Source organism: Delphinapterus leucas, chromosome 7 (genome assembly GCF_059928025.1).
Source record: "Delphinapterus leucas isolate spDelLeu-1000000601 "Yukka" chromosome 7, BTC_Dleu_Yukka2, whole genome shotgun sequence".
Taxonomy (NCBI): domain Eukaryota; kingdom Metazoa; phylum Chordata; class Mammalia; order Artiodactyla; family Monodontidae; genus Delphinapterus; species Delphinapterus leucas.
This window is the reverse complement of record NC_143135.1, coordinates 62398321-62414867: the sequence shown is the minus strand read 5'-3', so window position 1 is coordinate 62414867 and position 16547 is coordinate 62398321. Positions and strand designations below refer to the sequence as shown.

Genomic DNA, 16547 nt, shown 5'->3' with positions numbered 1-16547 from the left:
GTAAGTGCGTTTTTCTAAAAATTATACCATTCCCTTGGAATATTTTCTTCCTAACGTCAATGATTTTCCTGCATTATTTGAAGTTTGGGGCTGGGGAGAAACAGTAGTCAAAGCTTTCTGAATTGGGATGATTTGACATTCCAAGTATAGATTTTTAGAATGTCATTTTATAAATGGCAGTTTTTGGAAATACTTGATTAAGAACTTTTGAAAATGGAGATTAGTATCGACTATTTTAAAAGCTGCTTTGTTAGGTTGCTTCTGTTTTAACTGTCTTTTCTTAGTTTCCATCTCATTCTCTTTTTTTTCTAATTTTGGTAAATTAGTGATTTTGTCATTTTTTGCATCAACGTCATGGTCTTGTTTTTACATGGTATTGCATGTATTTAGGACCTATCTAACAGGGGCTTTAAATAAATTTGGTCATATTTATGTGTAAACATATTTTACTGTAAATGTTTGGGTTTCTGAATTTACAACAGATATGTTTATTTCAGTATGTAGTAAACAATATCTTAAAGTGTCCTATTCACTACTTGTTAATTAAAAAAGTTATGATTAATATGAAACCGTTGTCTTACTATTTTTAGAAAATTGTGTTCTGAATGATTAGTAGTTGGATAAAGGAGATTTCTGGAATATAATATGGATTTAGAAATTTTCAGGTTTGGCTCTATTTACTGTAATGGATGAAAGCAATTTAGTGTTTGGGGAATCTTTTTTTTTTAAATTTTTTTTTCCTAATTGTGCCTCTGTGGCAAAATGATACAGCAAGTACTAAAGATGTAGCTTTTAATGTTTGTCTTCCGATGGTGACAGGAATTTATACATTAATTGAACTAACACATCATATTGACTTAATGTTTCTGCACTTCCTTGACCAAACCTAACTAAAAAGTCCACGTTTGTTAAAATGTAGTCACACCTCTGATATAATCCGACAAAAAGTGTTCGAAATATTTTAAATATCTGTGCATTTGATAATCACTAAATTAATCTCTCTCTCTTCTCTTTAAACAGCTTAGCAGTGTCTGCAAAAACGAATCTTTTCCTACAACCTGTTAACTGACTGGACTGATGGTAACAAAGTAATTGTGGGAGCCATGTCGATCAAAAATTTGGCATCTGCTGAAAAAAATGAATGCCATTTTCAAGTTCCCAAATTACTTCTATACTGATTTCACTTTCCAGAAATGGAGATATGAAAAGATTCTCTGGAATCCTTGAAAGACTTAATAGAAATACATGAGACAAAGTTAATTTTGGAACAAAATTATACTTATTTTTGTCTTTCATGGGAGCGATACTCAGTTCTTTGCATACCTTTTAAAAATTGCAACCATTGGAGAAGAGAATGATAGTATTTCATCAAGGAATATTAGATTCTTTACATAATCAAGCGCACATTCTGTGGAATTAGATTTAGTGGAGTAGAATTACATAAACAGGCCATCAGTGATCACAGGCATATAATGAGTTTGTATTTATTTCCTGGAACATAAGAACTAATCTGAAGTACAGACAGACGTTGCTGAGTAGAATATAAAAGTTAATGTAAAGTCTTTAAAGAGTAGTCTTTTTAAATAGATGCATTGATTTGTCTGTATATCTTTGAAAAATTGATTATGATTAAATGTGTGGGTAGTTAATTGCAATTCAGGGTAATGCCAAGATGTGTGGATTCTGAGGTTTTTGGCTTCTTGAGCTTTCTCCGAGGACTTATTAAAAATATTTTGAGGTTTCTAATGAATGGTATACTAGTTTCTACTGTTTTATATTAAAATTTCTCTAGTATGTAAGGGCTTTAGTATTCTGGATGATGGGAGTGGCTTTTTTCATGGAATATGGTTGTTTTACTTAATTGAAACATTTTTCCAGTTCATTACAAGTGTGAAAAAACACTCAAAACTCTGGTGGTTTTATTTCATTTTTGTTGGATTATGTTAATACATTCTTTCACCTGGTCTAGACTGAGTCATTTTATCTTACTGACTCATTTGGGAAGTGTGCAGATGATAGAAGTGGGAGGGGGTAGGAGATAGGTAGGCTCTTAATCTTCTTTCCAGAATGATTCATCATAATAACTATACAGTTTGGTTATTGTATGGTGATACAAAAAATTTATTAAATCCATTCAGTTTCTTGTAAGTGTATTCAGTGTCTCTGATGCCAGGCAGCAAAGCGCATTCCCAGTGGCTTATGCTTATGTGATTGATGGATGCTCCTACAGTATGAACAGTACAGCTGGTTGTATTGTAACCAAAATCAGGTAGGCATCAACACTATTTGGTGACTATAACTACTGCTTTGAAGAATAGAGTGGATAATTCACTGATAATGAGTCATTACCTTTTAAAGTATGTGATTACCTAGTTCAGTATTTTGGAGGTATGCCTTTAAGCTAAACAATCTTATGACTATTTAAGGTTGAATAGGTAGTAAAATATTTTCAAGTGTTTAGTTTTTTTCCCCAGGCTATCAATACAAAGTTTTGAGACCTTCCCAAATGGTTATATTTTTATATTTTACTGTACTGTTTTTTGTTGAGAAACCAGGTAGTTACCATTTAAGCCAGGGATCACAAAGGGGAGGTCCTCCATTAGAAACTTGTAAAGTGTTTGTTTGGCCAGCACAGTACTTTTTACATGTTTCAACTTGAATACCTTAATACTCTCTGCCAGTCACTCCCTATTGTCTTATAATACCAGACTGAGCTCAGAGCTCTGACCTAGACTGCAAGTGGTCATTTACATGCAGTTTTAAAGTGCAGGAAAATTAAACTGGAGATAATTTAAATTTTATTCAGAAAGTAAATTACTTTATCGTTAGCAATAAATACTGTAATATTAGAGGAAAAATATTTTTTAAAGATAAAGGTTAAAAGAAAGTTGCCCTGTTCATTGCTTTGGTTACTCATAGTGTTTTTATTCCTAGTTTTTTACCTTTCCCCAATTTGTACATTCAGGATTTCTTAGTTAGCCGTTTTTCCCACTTTTGAAAAAGAAACCGGGTCACAGTGGGCTTTCATAATTTTTTGTAGTTTTTGTTTGGCCATGCCACGTGGCTTGTGGGATCTTACTTCCTGAACCAGGGAATGAACCCGGGCCCTTTGCAGTGGAAGTGTGGAGTCCTAACCACTGGACCGCCAGGGAATTCCCAATTTTTTGTAGTTTTCTTGACCCAAAATTTGCTGAAATTCATCTTTTGCTCAATTTTCAGTTAATCTAATTTAAAAATCTAGTCACTTGGTGTTTTGAACATTCGTGTAGCTGTTAATATGTACAGATTTGAATTTTATTGGTGGCCCAACTTCCTTTAAAATGTGCCATCAAATTCTGTTTCCTGGGCTTCCCTGGTGGCACAGTGGTTGACAGTCTGCCTGCAGATGCAGGGGACACGGGTTTGTGCCCCGGTCCGGGAGGATCCCATATGCCGCGGAGCGGCTGGGCCCGTGAGCCATGGCCGCTGAGCCTGCGCGTCAGGAGCCTGTGCTCCGCAACGGGAGAGGCCACAACAGTGAGCGCAAAAAAAAAAAAAAAATTGTTTCCTTTTTACCCACTGAGGTCAAACCCCTCTGGCTTCTAATGTACCATAGTCTGGGGTTTACAAATTAATATCTTAATTTAAGTATAGTATAACATGAACCTTCTTTTTTAAAGCCAAATAACTGCACAGAATAAATTTTGAAAGACAGGTTTAAATAGTTTGTTTACTGTGACAGAATTGAAATAAACTATTTTCCTGACTGAGGCAGTGTTCTTCAGGTCTTAGCTAAAAATGACTGTCTCCTTAAATTGTAATGCAGATCACACCAGGCTCGCACAAATTTGCCCCCTGACCAAAAGTTTTGGTAAAGTACGTTTGTAGCAACAGGTTTAAAGTAACATGTTCTTTGGCTTATGTTGCCCATTTCTACTAACTGGGAAGATGATTTAAGAAAAATATGGTAGAAGACAGATGTTAGAAATCGTTTTTGGTTGCAGAAACCATTGTAAATTTTTGTATGTTTATAGATGGTGGTATGCTAGGGAGTAAGTACGGTGGGAGTGTTTAAGTAAGGAAACAATTTGCGCTAAATTATCCATTTAGTAATATCAGTGGGTTTTGAATTATCTAAGTTCATTACACCATTCTCTCTTTTTAAAGGAGTCTAATTCAGTAATTTGGGTTTCTTATTTTTGAAGTTAGGAATTTTAATTCTTTTTTTTTTACTGTGATAAGTAGAACTCTTGCTTTAAATAAAAATGACAGCACACACATAAAATGTATAATTTTGGGTCAGACAGCTTTATCGTGGTATTTTAGCTTGTAAAATAAAGTTTTTTGCGGTTTTTTTTTGCCTTTTATATATGTTTTTCCTAGTTGTAAAGGTAAAGCATATTCATTTCAGAAAGCTGGGATTATCCAGAAAGGAATCAGAATGAAAAGAAAAATCAGCCTTAATTTTATAACCCAGAGAATATCCACAGTAAAATACAGATTCTTTTGTCTGATAATTGGGATCATTTTTTTAATCAAACATAGTTTGATAGGGAATTTTGTTTTATAATCTGTTTCAATTTGTTTTTTTTTTGACCTCGCCACGTGGCTTGCGTGATTCTACTTCCACGACCAGGGATTGAACCTGTGCCCTCAGCAGTGAAAGTGTGGGGTCCTAACCACTGGACTGCCAGGGAATTCCCTTGTATTTTATTAATTGAATTTTACATCTTTGGCTGCACTGCTTTCTTTAAGGGCTACTGAAAGCCTGCCCCACTCTCAGAGCTGCCTTTTTTAGGTGACAGGCTAAATCCTTTCATATAATTTTAAGTAGCATAAGATTATTTAACAGATACATCACTATATTTGAAAAGAATAGTTAAGATGCTTGTGAATGTGGTCTTGGATGACACAAATATTGTTTGGTATGACTGGCTTGTTTCATAAGAAAGTGTTGGTCTAGCTCTGCATTGTGTAATACTGAGGCTATTACCCACATGTGGCTAAACTATTTAAATTAATTAAAAGATTCAGTTATTCAGGTGCACTAATCAAATTTTGGGTGCTCAGTAGCCACGTATGGCTAGTGCTAACATATCAGTCATATATAAAATATTTCCTCATCATCACAGAAAGTTTTGTTGGCCAATGCTGATTTAGATGCTGTTACATGAGAAAATGGTTTCAAGAACTGAGATGAAAACTTTTAGGAAGGGAAACACAATAGATCATTTCAAAAATTTAAATGATCTATCTTAGGAATTGAGGAATAGACCTAGGATATTTCAAAAAACAAAACCAGAAACAATAGGAAGACTATGGCTACCTCAAATTTGAGTGCCTGATGACAGGTGCTACATTAAGTCAACTTACATATATGATACCAATCTTGAGTGAGGTTACTGATGAGGAAACTGAGGGCCAGAGAGATCAGTTAAATTGCTTAGCATCATACAGCCAAAAAAAATGGCTCAGGTCTATGTGCTTCTAAAGAACTATACCATACTAGATGAAAGCTTCAAAGATAGAATTTACCTTAATCTTATGAGTATAGCTTTCCAATGATATAAATAAGATGACTTTTGAAGTAGGTAACTCTATCATTAGGACAGCTCAAGCTGAGCCTGAATCATCATCTGTGAAGAATACTGGGAATTGATCCCTCTGTAAGGAATGTTTTTAAATATGTTCTAAGATTCTATGAAAGAATAATACCTGTGGAAACAGTGAATTGAGAAAATGAAGTGTAACGTTTCTGTAGTGTATTGATACTCCCCACCCTGGCCCCTGCCATTTTCATTCCTGTTTGGATTCTTTGAGGTTTTCAGTGAAAACTGCTGTGTGGTTTTTTCCCTGTTACAGACCAAACTGCCTAATGTAAAGGAGTAGAGCAAGCAATGTGGGAGAGACGGTATTGGGAACACTAGAGAAGTAGGCTCTTGGCTAAGTGGGTAGTGTTGAATAATTCATTCAGCCTTTTGTTGTAGATCCCAGAATTGTACCTCATGTGATAAATTACAAGTCTTATTTATTCATACTTAGATGTAGGTTATTTTTACAGTTTTATTTTTGTGTACAGATTTGCTTAACCATCACTGAATTTCTAGGTCAGGTTCAGGTAACTGAAGAGCCTTTATAAGTAGTTTATATTGTCTAGACCCAAGGTATGCTGCAAACCCAGTCTGGAGCAAAATGGGAAATAACATCTTTCTAAAGACAGGCTTAGAAATCCTAATCCAGTAATTTAAGATGTTTCCTTTCTCGGGTAGCAGGGCTGAGTTATACCTGTAAGAAAACATTGAGACAGTTCACTAGAAAAGACAGTTGTATCAAGTGGCAAATCTGTGTACAATACATATTAATTCCAGAAGTCTTAAAACTAGCTTAGGTAAAGACTGAGGTAATGCTATTCTCTTCGATGTCTATTAGTCATAAAAACTGTCCTTTTCTCCGTTTCACCTCTGGAAGCTCATATAGTATAGATTGCTTGGTACAAGAGTTCATCAGAGAATAAATGAATTATTTTGGCTTATAGCGAGACATTTTCTGATGGAATTTTCTTTTAGAGGAAGTACTCAAACCCTAAGAACATTATGCATATAATGTAGTTTTCATGCTAGTCACAGTACTTTTTGTAGCTTTGTAGCTAGTATTCAATATATAAAGCTAAGAACCTGAACTACACACCCAAGAGGTAGTGTGATAAATTTCTAGAAGTGTTTTCAAATTCTTGAGAAGTATTCTTTGATTACCCAGAAAAAACAAGTCTTGTTAACTCTTTCAAGTCAAACAGGTAACACTGCCTTAAAAATAGAAAATGTACTTGCTGTTTTAAAGTTTGCATTTTCTAGGCAATCATTTATATATATTACTAAAGTTTTTTGATAATTATGGAAAGCAATCCTACCTGGCTGCTAGGCCACCATTCACAGGGATAGCCAAGAAAACAGGGTACAGGCCACCAAAAACAAGACCAACCAGTCCACCTCGTGTTATGGTACAGGTTTCACAATGTAAATCACCTAGGAAATAAATTAGTTCTGCAAATGGATAGTCAAGCAAACATTTAAAGAATGCAAGGTCCCCTTTTATGTATCACAGATACTCAATTTTCAGGCAGTAATACAGCAAATGCATTTCTACAAGGCATGTTAAAAGGTATAATTACACATATGGATCATCTAAAACAGCCAGGAATAACTGATAAAACCATCTTAGGAAAAATTCCCTAATTTGTTTTGAACTTGAATATAATACTCAGTTTGCACTGCTTCTAGCTTTTTGCGCATGTATTAACAAACCTGAGCTAATATTTTTGTCTTTAAGAAACTTTTTAAACCCATGGTAAATTTAACAATTTGATTTATCTTACATTTTTACATTATGCAGTGTGATTTCATTTTTATAAAATTGTTTATTCATTTCCAGATTAGTACAAGGTATTAAAAATAGAAAGCTATGCTAACGTATGTTTTCACTCATTCTGTTCAGTTTATTGTGCAATAGGTTTCCCTGCACATAAAAATTCTTTCCACACTGATCTTGGGGATTCAAGCAAATACTCATCTAATTTAAACAAATCTGAAGTAGCACTTAAGAGAATTTAAATGGACTGCCTCCCTACTACCACCTATGGTAATAATTTTTTTAAAATTATTAATCAGAAATTCTTTCATGATTTACCTATACTTGGAGTACTGAGCAAATATGGTGAACTGTCCAAAGGAAATCAAGTCTCCATGTATTTGATAACTATTGCACATATACACATTTAGTGCTTTTAGAGATTTAGTGATTTTTATGGGAACAAGATAAAGAGTCTTGTTCCCATAAAAATTTTTTCCCCCTTAAGAAAATTCTATGATTTTTAAAAAATTAAGGCAGCATTTTAAAAAAAATAAAGTTTCCAAATATTTCTTACTAAACACTGTAGGAGAGAGAAGTTAGATAAAGGAAAGTATTTAGAATTACTGTGTATATATTTTACTTGTTTGGTAGACCATGCTAATCTGAATTAATTGCTGCTTTACATAGAGAGGCTAGCAAGGTTCAGTCTTATCCAAGCAGTGACTGTATTACAGCATATAGCCAATTGCTAAAATTATTTAAGGATTAATGTAAGGTGCAAATAATGTACATATACCAAAGCAAACTTGCTGGTGACAGTGAAATAGAATTTACCTGTATACAAAGGTAAACTTACAAAACCTTTGTAAGATACGTGTGCCATCAAAAATGGGATCACTGCCATTGGTAAGCCAGCAGCTACAGGAGCCTGTGTCACATGTAGGATGCGTCGAAAGAGACTATTTGCTATTAGGCCACAGAGGGCAGCATTAAGTCCAATATATGTTGATCCATTTTCAAGCAGATTCCTGAGTCGGTGAGAAAAAACAGTAACTGTTTTTGGCTGTATTGCATGTGTTAGCTCTCCAACAATTCTGGCATATGTTACAGAACTTATCAGGACTTTAGGATTAACAGGATCCAACATTTATATCTTATAGCTCCATAAAACAAAAACCTTTTAAAATCATTGTTTTACATGTAGATTTTTATTCTAAAAGGCTTTGAATCTGGTCAACACTTTAAGGATACAGTGATACATTTAGTTTTGCTAAATGTATTGTGGGAATTTGCAAAGAATATTGGTATGGAAATTCCACCATCCCCCCACCAAGTATATAGCAGGGAAGAGCTTCTGAAGAGTCTGACTTGGATGCCTCTTCTAGGCTCCCACAATACCCAATACTTACTTCTGTAGCAGAACACATTATAAGGTGGTATTAGCTTATCACAGATTTACCTGTCAGGCTTCCCAACTAGCCTGTAAACAACTTGAAGACAGTGGATACAAAGATATAAATATCTTGGTTTCAACAGCACCTGGCACACAGAAGGCATTCAATAAGGTGAAATTGATGTTTCCTTTTACTCTTCCTTGAAGCATTAGAGTCAGGATTAGAGGGTGGAGCATGCGTACTAACATTTAAGGGATCCTCTATGCTAGGTACTCTTTATAAGAGCTCATTGAAATAAGAATAAATTGATGTTTTGGGATAGTAAGTGGTAGAACTGGTTTTTAAGGAAGGCATGTATGAGATTTAAAATGCATGTTCTATGCATTCTTTAGTTTTGGGGAAAAAAACTAAAACTGCTGAATATTGAAAGTATCCAATTCAAAGCCTTCAGCCTATCACTTAACTTCTTTACCATCTGCTTTGCTTCCTATAACACAGGCGTCAACCTCTTAATTTTCTCATTACTCTTAATTAGCCAAACTAGCCACACACAATATCCCCTCTAACTTCTATGGTTAACACTCAAGACAGGTTTTCTAGGAATTCCTAATTGAGCTTTCTACATTGTGTAAGGTACTACTTTTCTTACCTGTCACTTTGCAATCACAATGGTACTTGTCATTCAATCATTGAGCACTTATTGCATGCCGCAGACTTGGTGATGAAGGCACAAAAAATTATCTTCGGTGTTTTCATAGTTTATTATTGGAGAATGAAAGATACGTAAACTTGATATATTGGATTGGCCAAAAAGTTCGTTCGGATTTTTCCATGAAAAATGGGAACAAACATTTTGATCAACCCAGTATAACAAAAGTATTAAAATGGTAATGTTAGTACAAGGGAGGCAGTTTAGAAACTTAGGGTACATAAGACAATATTTAAATTGTGATGAGGGCCTAGAGAGCTACCAAACAACAAAACACATGAATGTGAAAAGACCTGTGTATTCTTGTGGGAGCTGAGGGAATGGGAAACTCGAGCACTTCCTCTAAAATATTTTTATTTTATCTTCATAACAATACTGTGAAATATGTATTATCTTCATTTTTAGTCATAGGAACAAATGCCCATATATATTACATATTATATACATTGTAATATTATATATATAATTATATACATTGTAATATGTTGATATATTAATGTTAAATATTATTAAAAATTACATAAATAAGTACCTAAATATAACAAGGAGTATAACTGGAATCTGAATAGCAACGTTTGCTGTCTCCCAACTGGATTTTAATTTCCTGTGGCTTAAAGTCACATTGTTCAGTTAATAATTCAGTACAAAATTGTTATTATCTAGCAGCCCCATTGCCAGTCAGTGTTCCCAAAAAGTGCCTATACAATTAGAAACGTGAACTCAAGATTTTTTGGCAAGATAATACCCATAAAGTAACTAGATACATGAACTAACACATGAAATATAAGACCAGAAATAACAAGTGGCAATGAAATAGATGGCACATGAAATTATTTTGTAGATTAAAAAGCGAAGTGTTTGATACTAAAGTTTCATACATTTAAGAACTTTTCAAATAACTATTAAACATATCTAAATTGGTAATGCAAGAAATGAGGATTCAAACTTAGGAGAACTAGGATGGATAAAATAGAAGCAGAGGAAAAATAGCGAACAAAGATGAGATGCTGTCATCTGCCCTGTTTAGGTGCCACTGTTCAAAAGCAGTTTATTCCAAATTAAAGCTTACTTTGCAGTTCCAGATTACTTCCCCATTGATTACTATTTCTAATTTGGTGAAAGTCCCAGTAACACAGCCTGCTTGCTTCTCTTCAAGGCTGTCACATCTCTATTCTTCCTGGCTTTCCCTACCTTACTGGCCTGGAAACATGGGCACATGTCTTTTATTTGCTTAAAAAGTTTCTGTTTACCTCTGGAAAACAATAACAAAAACGATGTACACTGTGTGTTTGTGGTGGGGGGAAAGGGAGGTTGGATATACATCTTATTACTGCCCTTGGTTTATGGGTTCTTCCTTGTTGAGCTGGTGTCAGCAAGATTGGAATTTGTGCAAGATAGTAAGATTATACTTCCAAAATGTATTTCAAATCCATCCTTTTTTCACTTCAGCTGCCACCACCACTCACCAGGATTACTATGCCAGTTTTCCTACTGGTCTTCTTCCTTTTCTCGCCTACCTTAAATCTACTTTCCAAAAAGCAACTGTAATGTTCTTTGGAAATGTTAGCTGGATCATTCCCTGCTTAAAACTCCTCCTGTTCCTTCAACCTTATGCCCACTTCCCTTGTACTTTAGTAACACTGGTTCCTCAAATATGACAAACTCGTTGCTCTCTGTGGCCTAGGCATATGCCATTCCTTCCTCCTCCCCAGGCTGACTCTTCTTCATCCTTTTTGGTCTCAGATTTTCAGTTTAAATGGAATGTTAGAGAGGCTGCCTGAAGAACATTTTGTGGGAGAGTACTGGAGTTCACTCAGCGTTGTCTTCAAAGATCAGTATGTTTCCTATATAAATTTAATAATATCTTAAAGATCTTTTAGCCATGATCCCATTTCTCTGACATTCCTTGTCTAGTTATGTGTGTTACATGGCACTCTCTTAGACTGGTAAGTGTAATGATAGAAATGAATTGAGAAAGAAGACAGTTTAAAGGTTTGTTATTTAAATTAGTCCATAAATATATACATCTGCCTATACTGTAAGCCAGATGGAAAAACTGGGAGAAATGAATTTTAGCCTTGACTTAAAGGAAAATGGCTAATCTCTCTGAGCCTTGGTTTTCTCATCAACGTAATAAAAAAAATCTCAATTTCCTCCTGACATTCTATGTTTATATTCAAACCAAATAAATTTGAGATGAATCAATGATGAAAGTCCACCTGATAAAAGAATTTTTTAATTAAGAAGGGATCTTACCTTTCTGCTTCTGGAAGTTGGTTAATTTTTCTGGTTATGATTTCAATTAAGTTCTTCTTGACAGTACCATCTGGTTTATGATTTTCCATCTTGAGCCTTAAATTAAAATGTCATTTTTCAATAATGTGTATCTATAGAAAAACAGCAAAAGAGCTTATAAAAAGCCTTTGGAAGACCATAAATATTTAATTTTAAAAGAAGCAGCCATAGCTTTATTTCATAATCTGAAAAATTAATGCATTAGACACCCCCCAAAAAACCCCCACAATTCTATGAAATAGAAACCAGAACATGGAAGACAACACATAAAGCTTATAGGAAATACAGAATATCTTCGTAACCCTTAAAAATATTGTAAATTTGCAAACAGCACTAACCATAAAACACATAAAGCTAATATTAAACTAATATTAACCAATTAAAATGACCTTGTGTTCATTTACAGATACCATAAAGATAAGCCAGTTGGGGAGAAAATGTTTGCAATGTAACTGACAAAGGAGTAGTTGGTACCCAGAAAATGTAAAGTATTGAATAGTACAAATCAATAAGAAAAAGGCAACCAGCCCAATAGAAAAACTGACAAAAGGTTTGAACAGGCACTTCACAAAGAATAGTCAAACAGACAATAAATATGAAAATATGCTTAACCACTATAATCAGGAAAATAGAAATTAAATTTCAATTACTGGCAAGAATGTGGGGTAACTGAAACTCATGTGCTGCTGGTGGAAGCATAGGTACAACCACTTTGGAAAAGGATTTGGTACTTAATAAGTAGAAGGCACACACTCAGCAATTTCACATCTAGGTACACCCTAGAGCAGAGGTCAGCAAACTTCTCTAAAAGGGCCAGATGGTAAACATCTTAGGCTTTGCGGGTCACATAATGGTCTTTTGTCGAACACTTAAAAAATATATATATATATATATATATAAAACATTTTGGCTGGCCGTAAAGAAACAAGCGATAGGCTTCGTCTGGCCCACAGGCAGGTAGTTTGTTGATCTCTGCGCTAGTTGAGGTGAATAAAAGATTAAGGGAATGGGTGAATGATTACTCTTAGCCTGAAGATTTAGCTCATTAAATAAGATTTCAGGGTAGCAGAGTTACGAAAATCAAAAAGTTCAGAAAGAACAGACAACATGACTCAAATTTAATTTTCTTGGTTCACTATTCATTTGCTACAAGATTAATTTATAACACTAATTTAACAAATATTTACTGGGTAGCCATTAGATGGCTTGGAAAATATTCAGTACACTGAATTTCATATCCCTAAACTTAAAGTTAACATAAGCAGTACAATGCAGGCTTAGAAATTTACGTCTGGGTTTCCCGGACTCAAACTTTTTGAGGGCCTTGGTTACAATAACGTAAAGATCTCTGCCTTACAGGAACTTTGAATAATTTTATGTTGGGGGGTTGGGGGTGTGGTGGAGAGAGAGATAAAAACAAGTGATCAAATTCAGTATATATAAAGTGTATAATGTATATGTCTGAAATACTGTTACATCAGAAAGTCCAGCCTAATGCTATCACTAGTTTTCTGTTCTGTGCTCTGCATATTGGTGAGGTTCCTGGTTCTGTGAACTAGCCATTTCTAACGTGTCGCTATTAAAAGTCACCCTTAATTTGGTAAAAGTTCTGATCTGGCAGCCCGCAGTAGGCCATTGTATCCCGGTTAATAATAAATCCCTATCAAAGACAATGCCACGTTTAAATATTACAAACATTTCAAAAGGCTTTTGCACTAGCTATCTTCAAGATAGCTCCCGAGATAGACAAATGAGGAAAGTGGGGCCTCTGAAAATTAAATTAGGCCAAGGTCACCCTGTAAATTGGCAGTAAACCCGGCATTAAATTCAAGCACAGGCTTTTCTTTTTTGCCCCCTGTAGGCTTAATTTAAATACAAGATCTTTTTTTCTAGGGTGGAAAGTGTAGGGACCGATTCGGTGCGGTAGAACCGATTCCCCTCCTCCACTTGCAACTCAGTCCCGGGATCTCATTCCCACGCTGCGGTTGAACAGCATGTCCCCACGCTCTGCTTCTCTTGATACTCGCCTTTCACTGCACCCTTTTACCCGGAATGCCGGTACCTTATGCTTTCCTCCCAGCAGTCACTGCCTCCATCAGCCACGCGAGTGCTCACTCCAACCTTCGCTCAAGTCGCCCGGGCGCAGCCATTTTGGCTGCCACGTGACACGGCCCAAGGCGGGCACTGGGTCGCTGCCGGGCCGCTGATTGGGCTTCCAGGACCGAGGTTGCGCTCAAGGGCCTTCTAGCAGTGGGAGGTGCTGTGCCGCGCAGCAATGAGGTTTGGAGACCGCGGAGGGTACTGGTTACAGCCTATCCACGCCTCAGGATAGAGACTGCAGAAAATTGTGAAATTTCCGGATGAAAATTGAGTGATCTTAAACCTGCCCCATTCGTTGAAAATCTACCTTAGGTATGTTACTTAAAACGTCCTGGCCAGTACATTATACTTCGTGTATTGACTTGGGCTGTATAAAAGCTGCACAACCCTTGGCATACGAGATAGGTACTCAGTTAAAAAGAAGTATAAAAGTACCTGAGATTTCTTTGCTCCATCGATAGTATATTCTCCCTTGGACCTTGAGCTCCTTGTGCCATGTTACGATTTGGTTGATTGTGCCACCATAATCTGAGCACCTCAAGAGCAAGCAGGAGCTTGTTTTTTTCTGAGGATCTGTGGGCCCCTGTAGAGTATTGCTTATAAAAGGATGATTAGGTGAATGAGACGAAAGAAAAACTGTTTAGCGAGCAAAGGAGTCTTGTGGCTCCATCAGTCAGGACAATTGAGAATCAAAGTCTTGGACCAAACCTCTGGAGACCTCTGTTTCAGGTCTCCCCTTCGCAGCCTCTTTCCTCACTTATAAAGCAGGAGGGGAAACAGTCTCACTAATTATTTTGTAAAGTTGTGAGGATCCTATAAAAGCTCTTACCAAGGTTGCTTGGAAAATCGTTGAGCTTTATCTAGGGAGAAAGTGGTATTCAAGATAAAGGGCGGGGGGGCTCCCCTGGTGGCGTAGTGGTTGGGAGTCCGCCTGCCAATGCAGGGGACACGTGTTCGTGCCCCGGTCCGGGAGGATCCCACATCCAGCAGAGTGGCTAGGCCCGTGAGCCATGGCCGCTGAGCCTGCGCGTCCGGAGCCTGTGCTCCGCAACGGGAGAGGCCACAACAGTGAGAGGCCCGTGTACCGCAAAAAAAAAAAAAAAGATAAACGGGGAAAACTTCATAGAAGAGGTGATCAGGAGAGGACTCCGCTACCCCCACTCCTTCGCTGAGAGAGATTTATCTGATGTCAAAATCGTGGCTTGTCAACGAACCAGAAAATAAAAACAGGTCCTCATATTCTGAGGTGGAAAGTCAGCGTACATCCCAATCGGAAAGTTTCCGAGGTAAATGAGAAAGTTTGGGAAAGCCAGCTTTTTATATTCTAACGTGTGTGTGTGTGTGTGTGTGTGTGTGTGTGTATGTGTGTGTATGTGTATGTGTGAGAATATCTTTTCCCCCCAACACTCCATTTTATACTCTTATTCCAATTTAATTTTAAATGGTTTGAAGCTAATTTTGAAGTTAATAAATGTGCATAGTGTACAGTGTCTGTAGCATGCCATTCTGGAGTAATAAAGACAATTTTGTACGTTGAGATTTTATAAAAAATCAGTTCTTTTGAAATGTCAAGATGAAGTGTCAAATTTCATCTCAAATTTATTGGCTTAAATTGCTCATAACTTTCCTTTATTATTCTTTAAAGTCTGCAAAATCTGTATTGAGGCCACATCTCTCTTTCTTGTTATTGGTCATCTGTGTCTTCTCTTTTTTATGTCTGATCAATCTGGCTAATGGTTTATAATTTTTTTTGATCTTCTCAACTAGTTTCATATTTAATTGATTTTTTTTGTTTTGCTTTTTTCTGTGTTCAGTTTGATTGTATTCTGTTCTGATCTGTATTTTTATCTTTCTTATCCCTACCTGAGATTTAAGTTGTTCCTCTTTGTAATTTCTTAAGGAGGAAGCTGAGGTCATTGGTGTAAGATCTTTTTCTCCTCCATATATGAGTTTAGCGCTATGAATTTCCTGCCAAGTACTGCTTTAACTATATCCCACAGATTTTGAAACGTTGTTCATTATTTTAGTTCAGTTCAAAATACTTTAAAATTCTCTCTGCTATTTTCTTTGACCTGTGGGTTATTTAAAAGTGTGTCACTTTCCTAGGCTTCCCTGGTGGCACAGTGGTTAAGAATCCGCCTGCCAATGCAGGGAACATGGGTTCGAGCCCTGGTCTGGGAAGATCCCACATGCCGAGGAGCAGCTAAGCCTGTGCGCCACAACTACAGAGCCTGTGCTCTAGAGCCCACGAGCCACAACTACTGAGCCCACGTGCCAGAACTACTGAAGCCCACATGCCTAGAGCCCGTGCTCTGCAACAAGAGAAGCCATCGCAATGAGAAGCACATGCACCACAACGAAGAGTAGCCCCCACTCGCCGCAACTACAGAAAGCCCATGCACATCAATGAAGACCCAACACAGCCATAAATAAATAAATAAAAAAGTAAGTAAATAAATCTATTAAAAAAAAAGAAGTGCGTTACATTGCTAATAGTTTAAATATCTTTCTGTTATTGATTTCTAATTATATTCCATTGTGGTCAGAGAATATACTTTGTATGATTTGAATCCTTTTAAATTTATTGATATTTATAGCCCAGACTCTTGTCCATCTGGGTAACTGTTTCACGTGTGATTGAAAATAATGTATACGCTGCTGTTATGCCAAGTGTTCGAAAATCAATTAGCATAAGTTGGTTGATAGCATTTTTTAAGACTTCT

The 16547-nt window shown here is 36.3% G+C and overlaps 2 protein-coding genes across 8 annotated transcripts in view; one reads left to right on the top strand and one right to left on the bottom strand.

The window, feature by feature from the left end:
- Positions 1–172: 172 nt before the first annotated feature.
- On the bottom strand, positions 173–13916 carry TMEM126A (transmembrane protein 126A). Of its 6 annotated transcripts, none has more exons than XM_022593994.3 (5): positions 13787–13916; positions 11686–11781; positions 8161–8354; positions 6887–7001; positions 173–6264 (listed from the first exon to the last, which is right to left on the bottom strand). In XM_022593994.3, the coding sequence occupies exons 2-5, from the start codon at positions 11772–11774 to the stop codon at positions 6072–6074; spliced, it is 591 nt and encodes a 196-aa protein (XP_022449702.1). In that variant the 5' UTR covers positions 11775–11781; positions 13787–13916; the 3' UTR covers positions 173–6071. The 6 variants fall into 6 exon arrangements, with proteins under 6 accessions (XP_022449702.1, XP_022449703.1, XP_022449699.1 ...); XM_022593995.3 differs by having other exon boundaries at positions 13752–13909; XM_022593991.2 differs by lacking the exon at positions 13787–13916 and adding an exon at positions 9370–9461 and having other exon boundaries at positions 8161–8865.
- Positions 2084–16547, top strand: part of LOC149748752 (disks large 1 tumor suppressor protein-like) — a 588852-nt gene continuing 574388 nt past the window's right edge. For both annotated transcript variants that reach the window (XM_089914186.1, XM_089914187.1), the window contains exon 1: positions 2084–16547. This exon is cut by the window's right edge and continues 34977 nt beyond it. The gene's annotated coding sequence lies outside the window, so the exon portion shown is untranslated.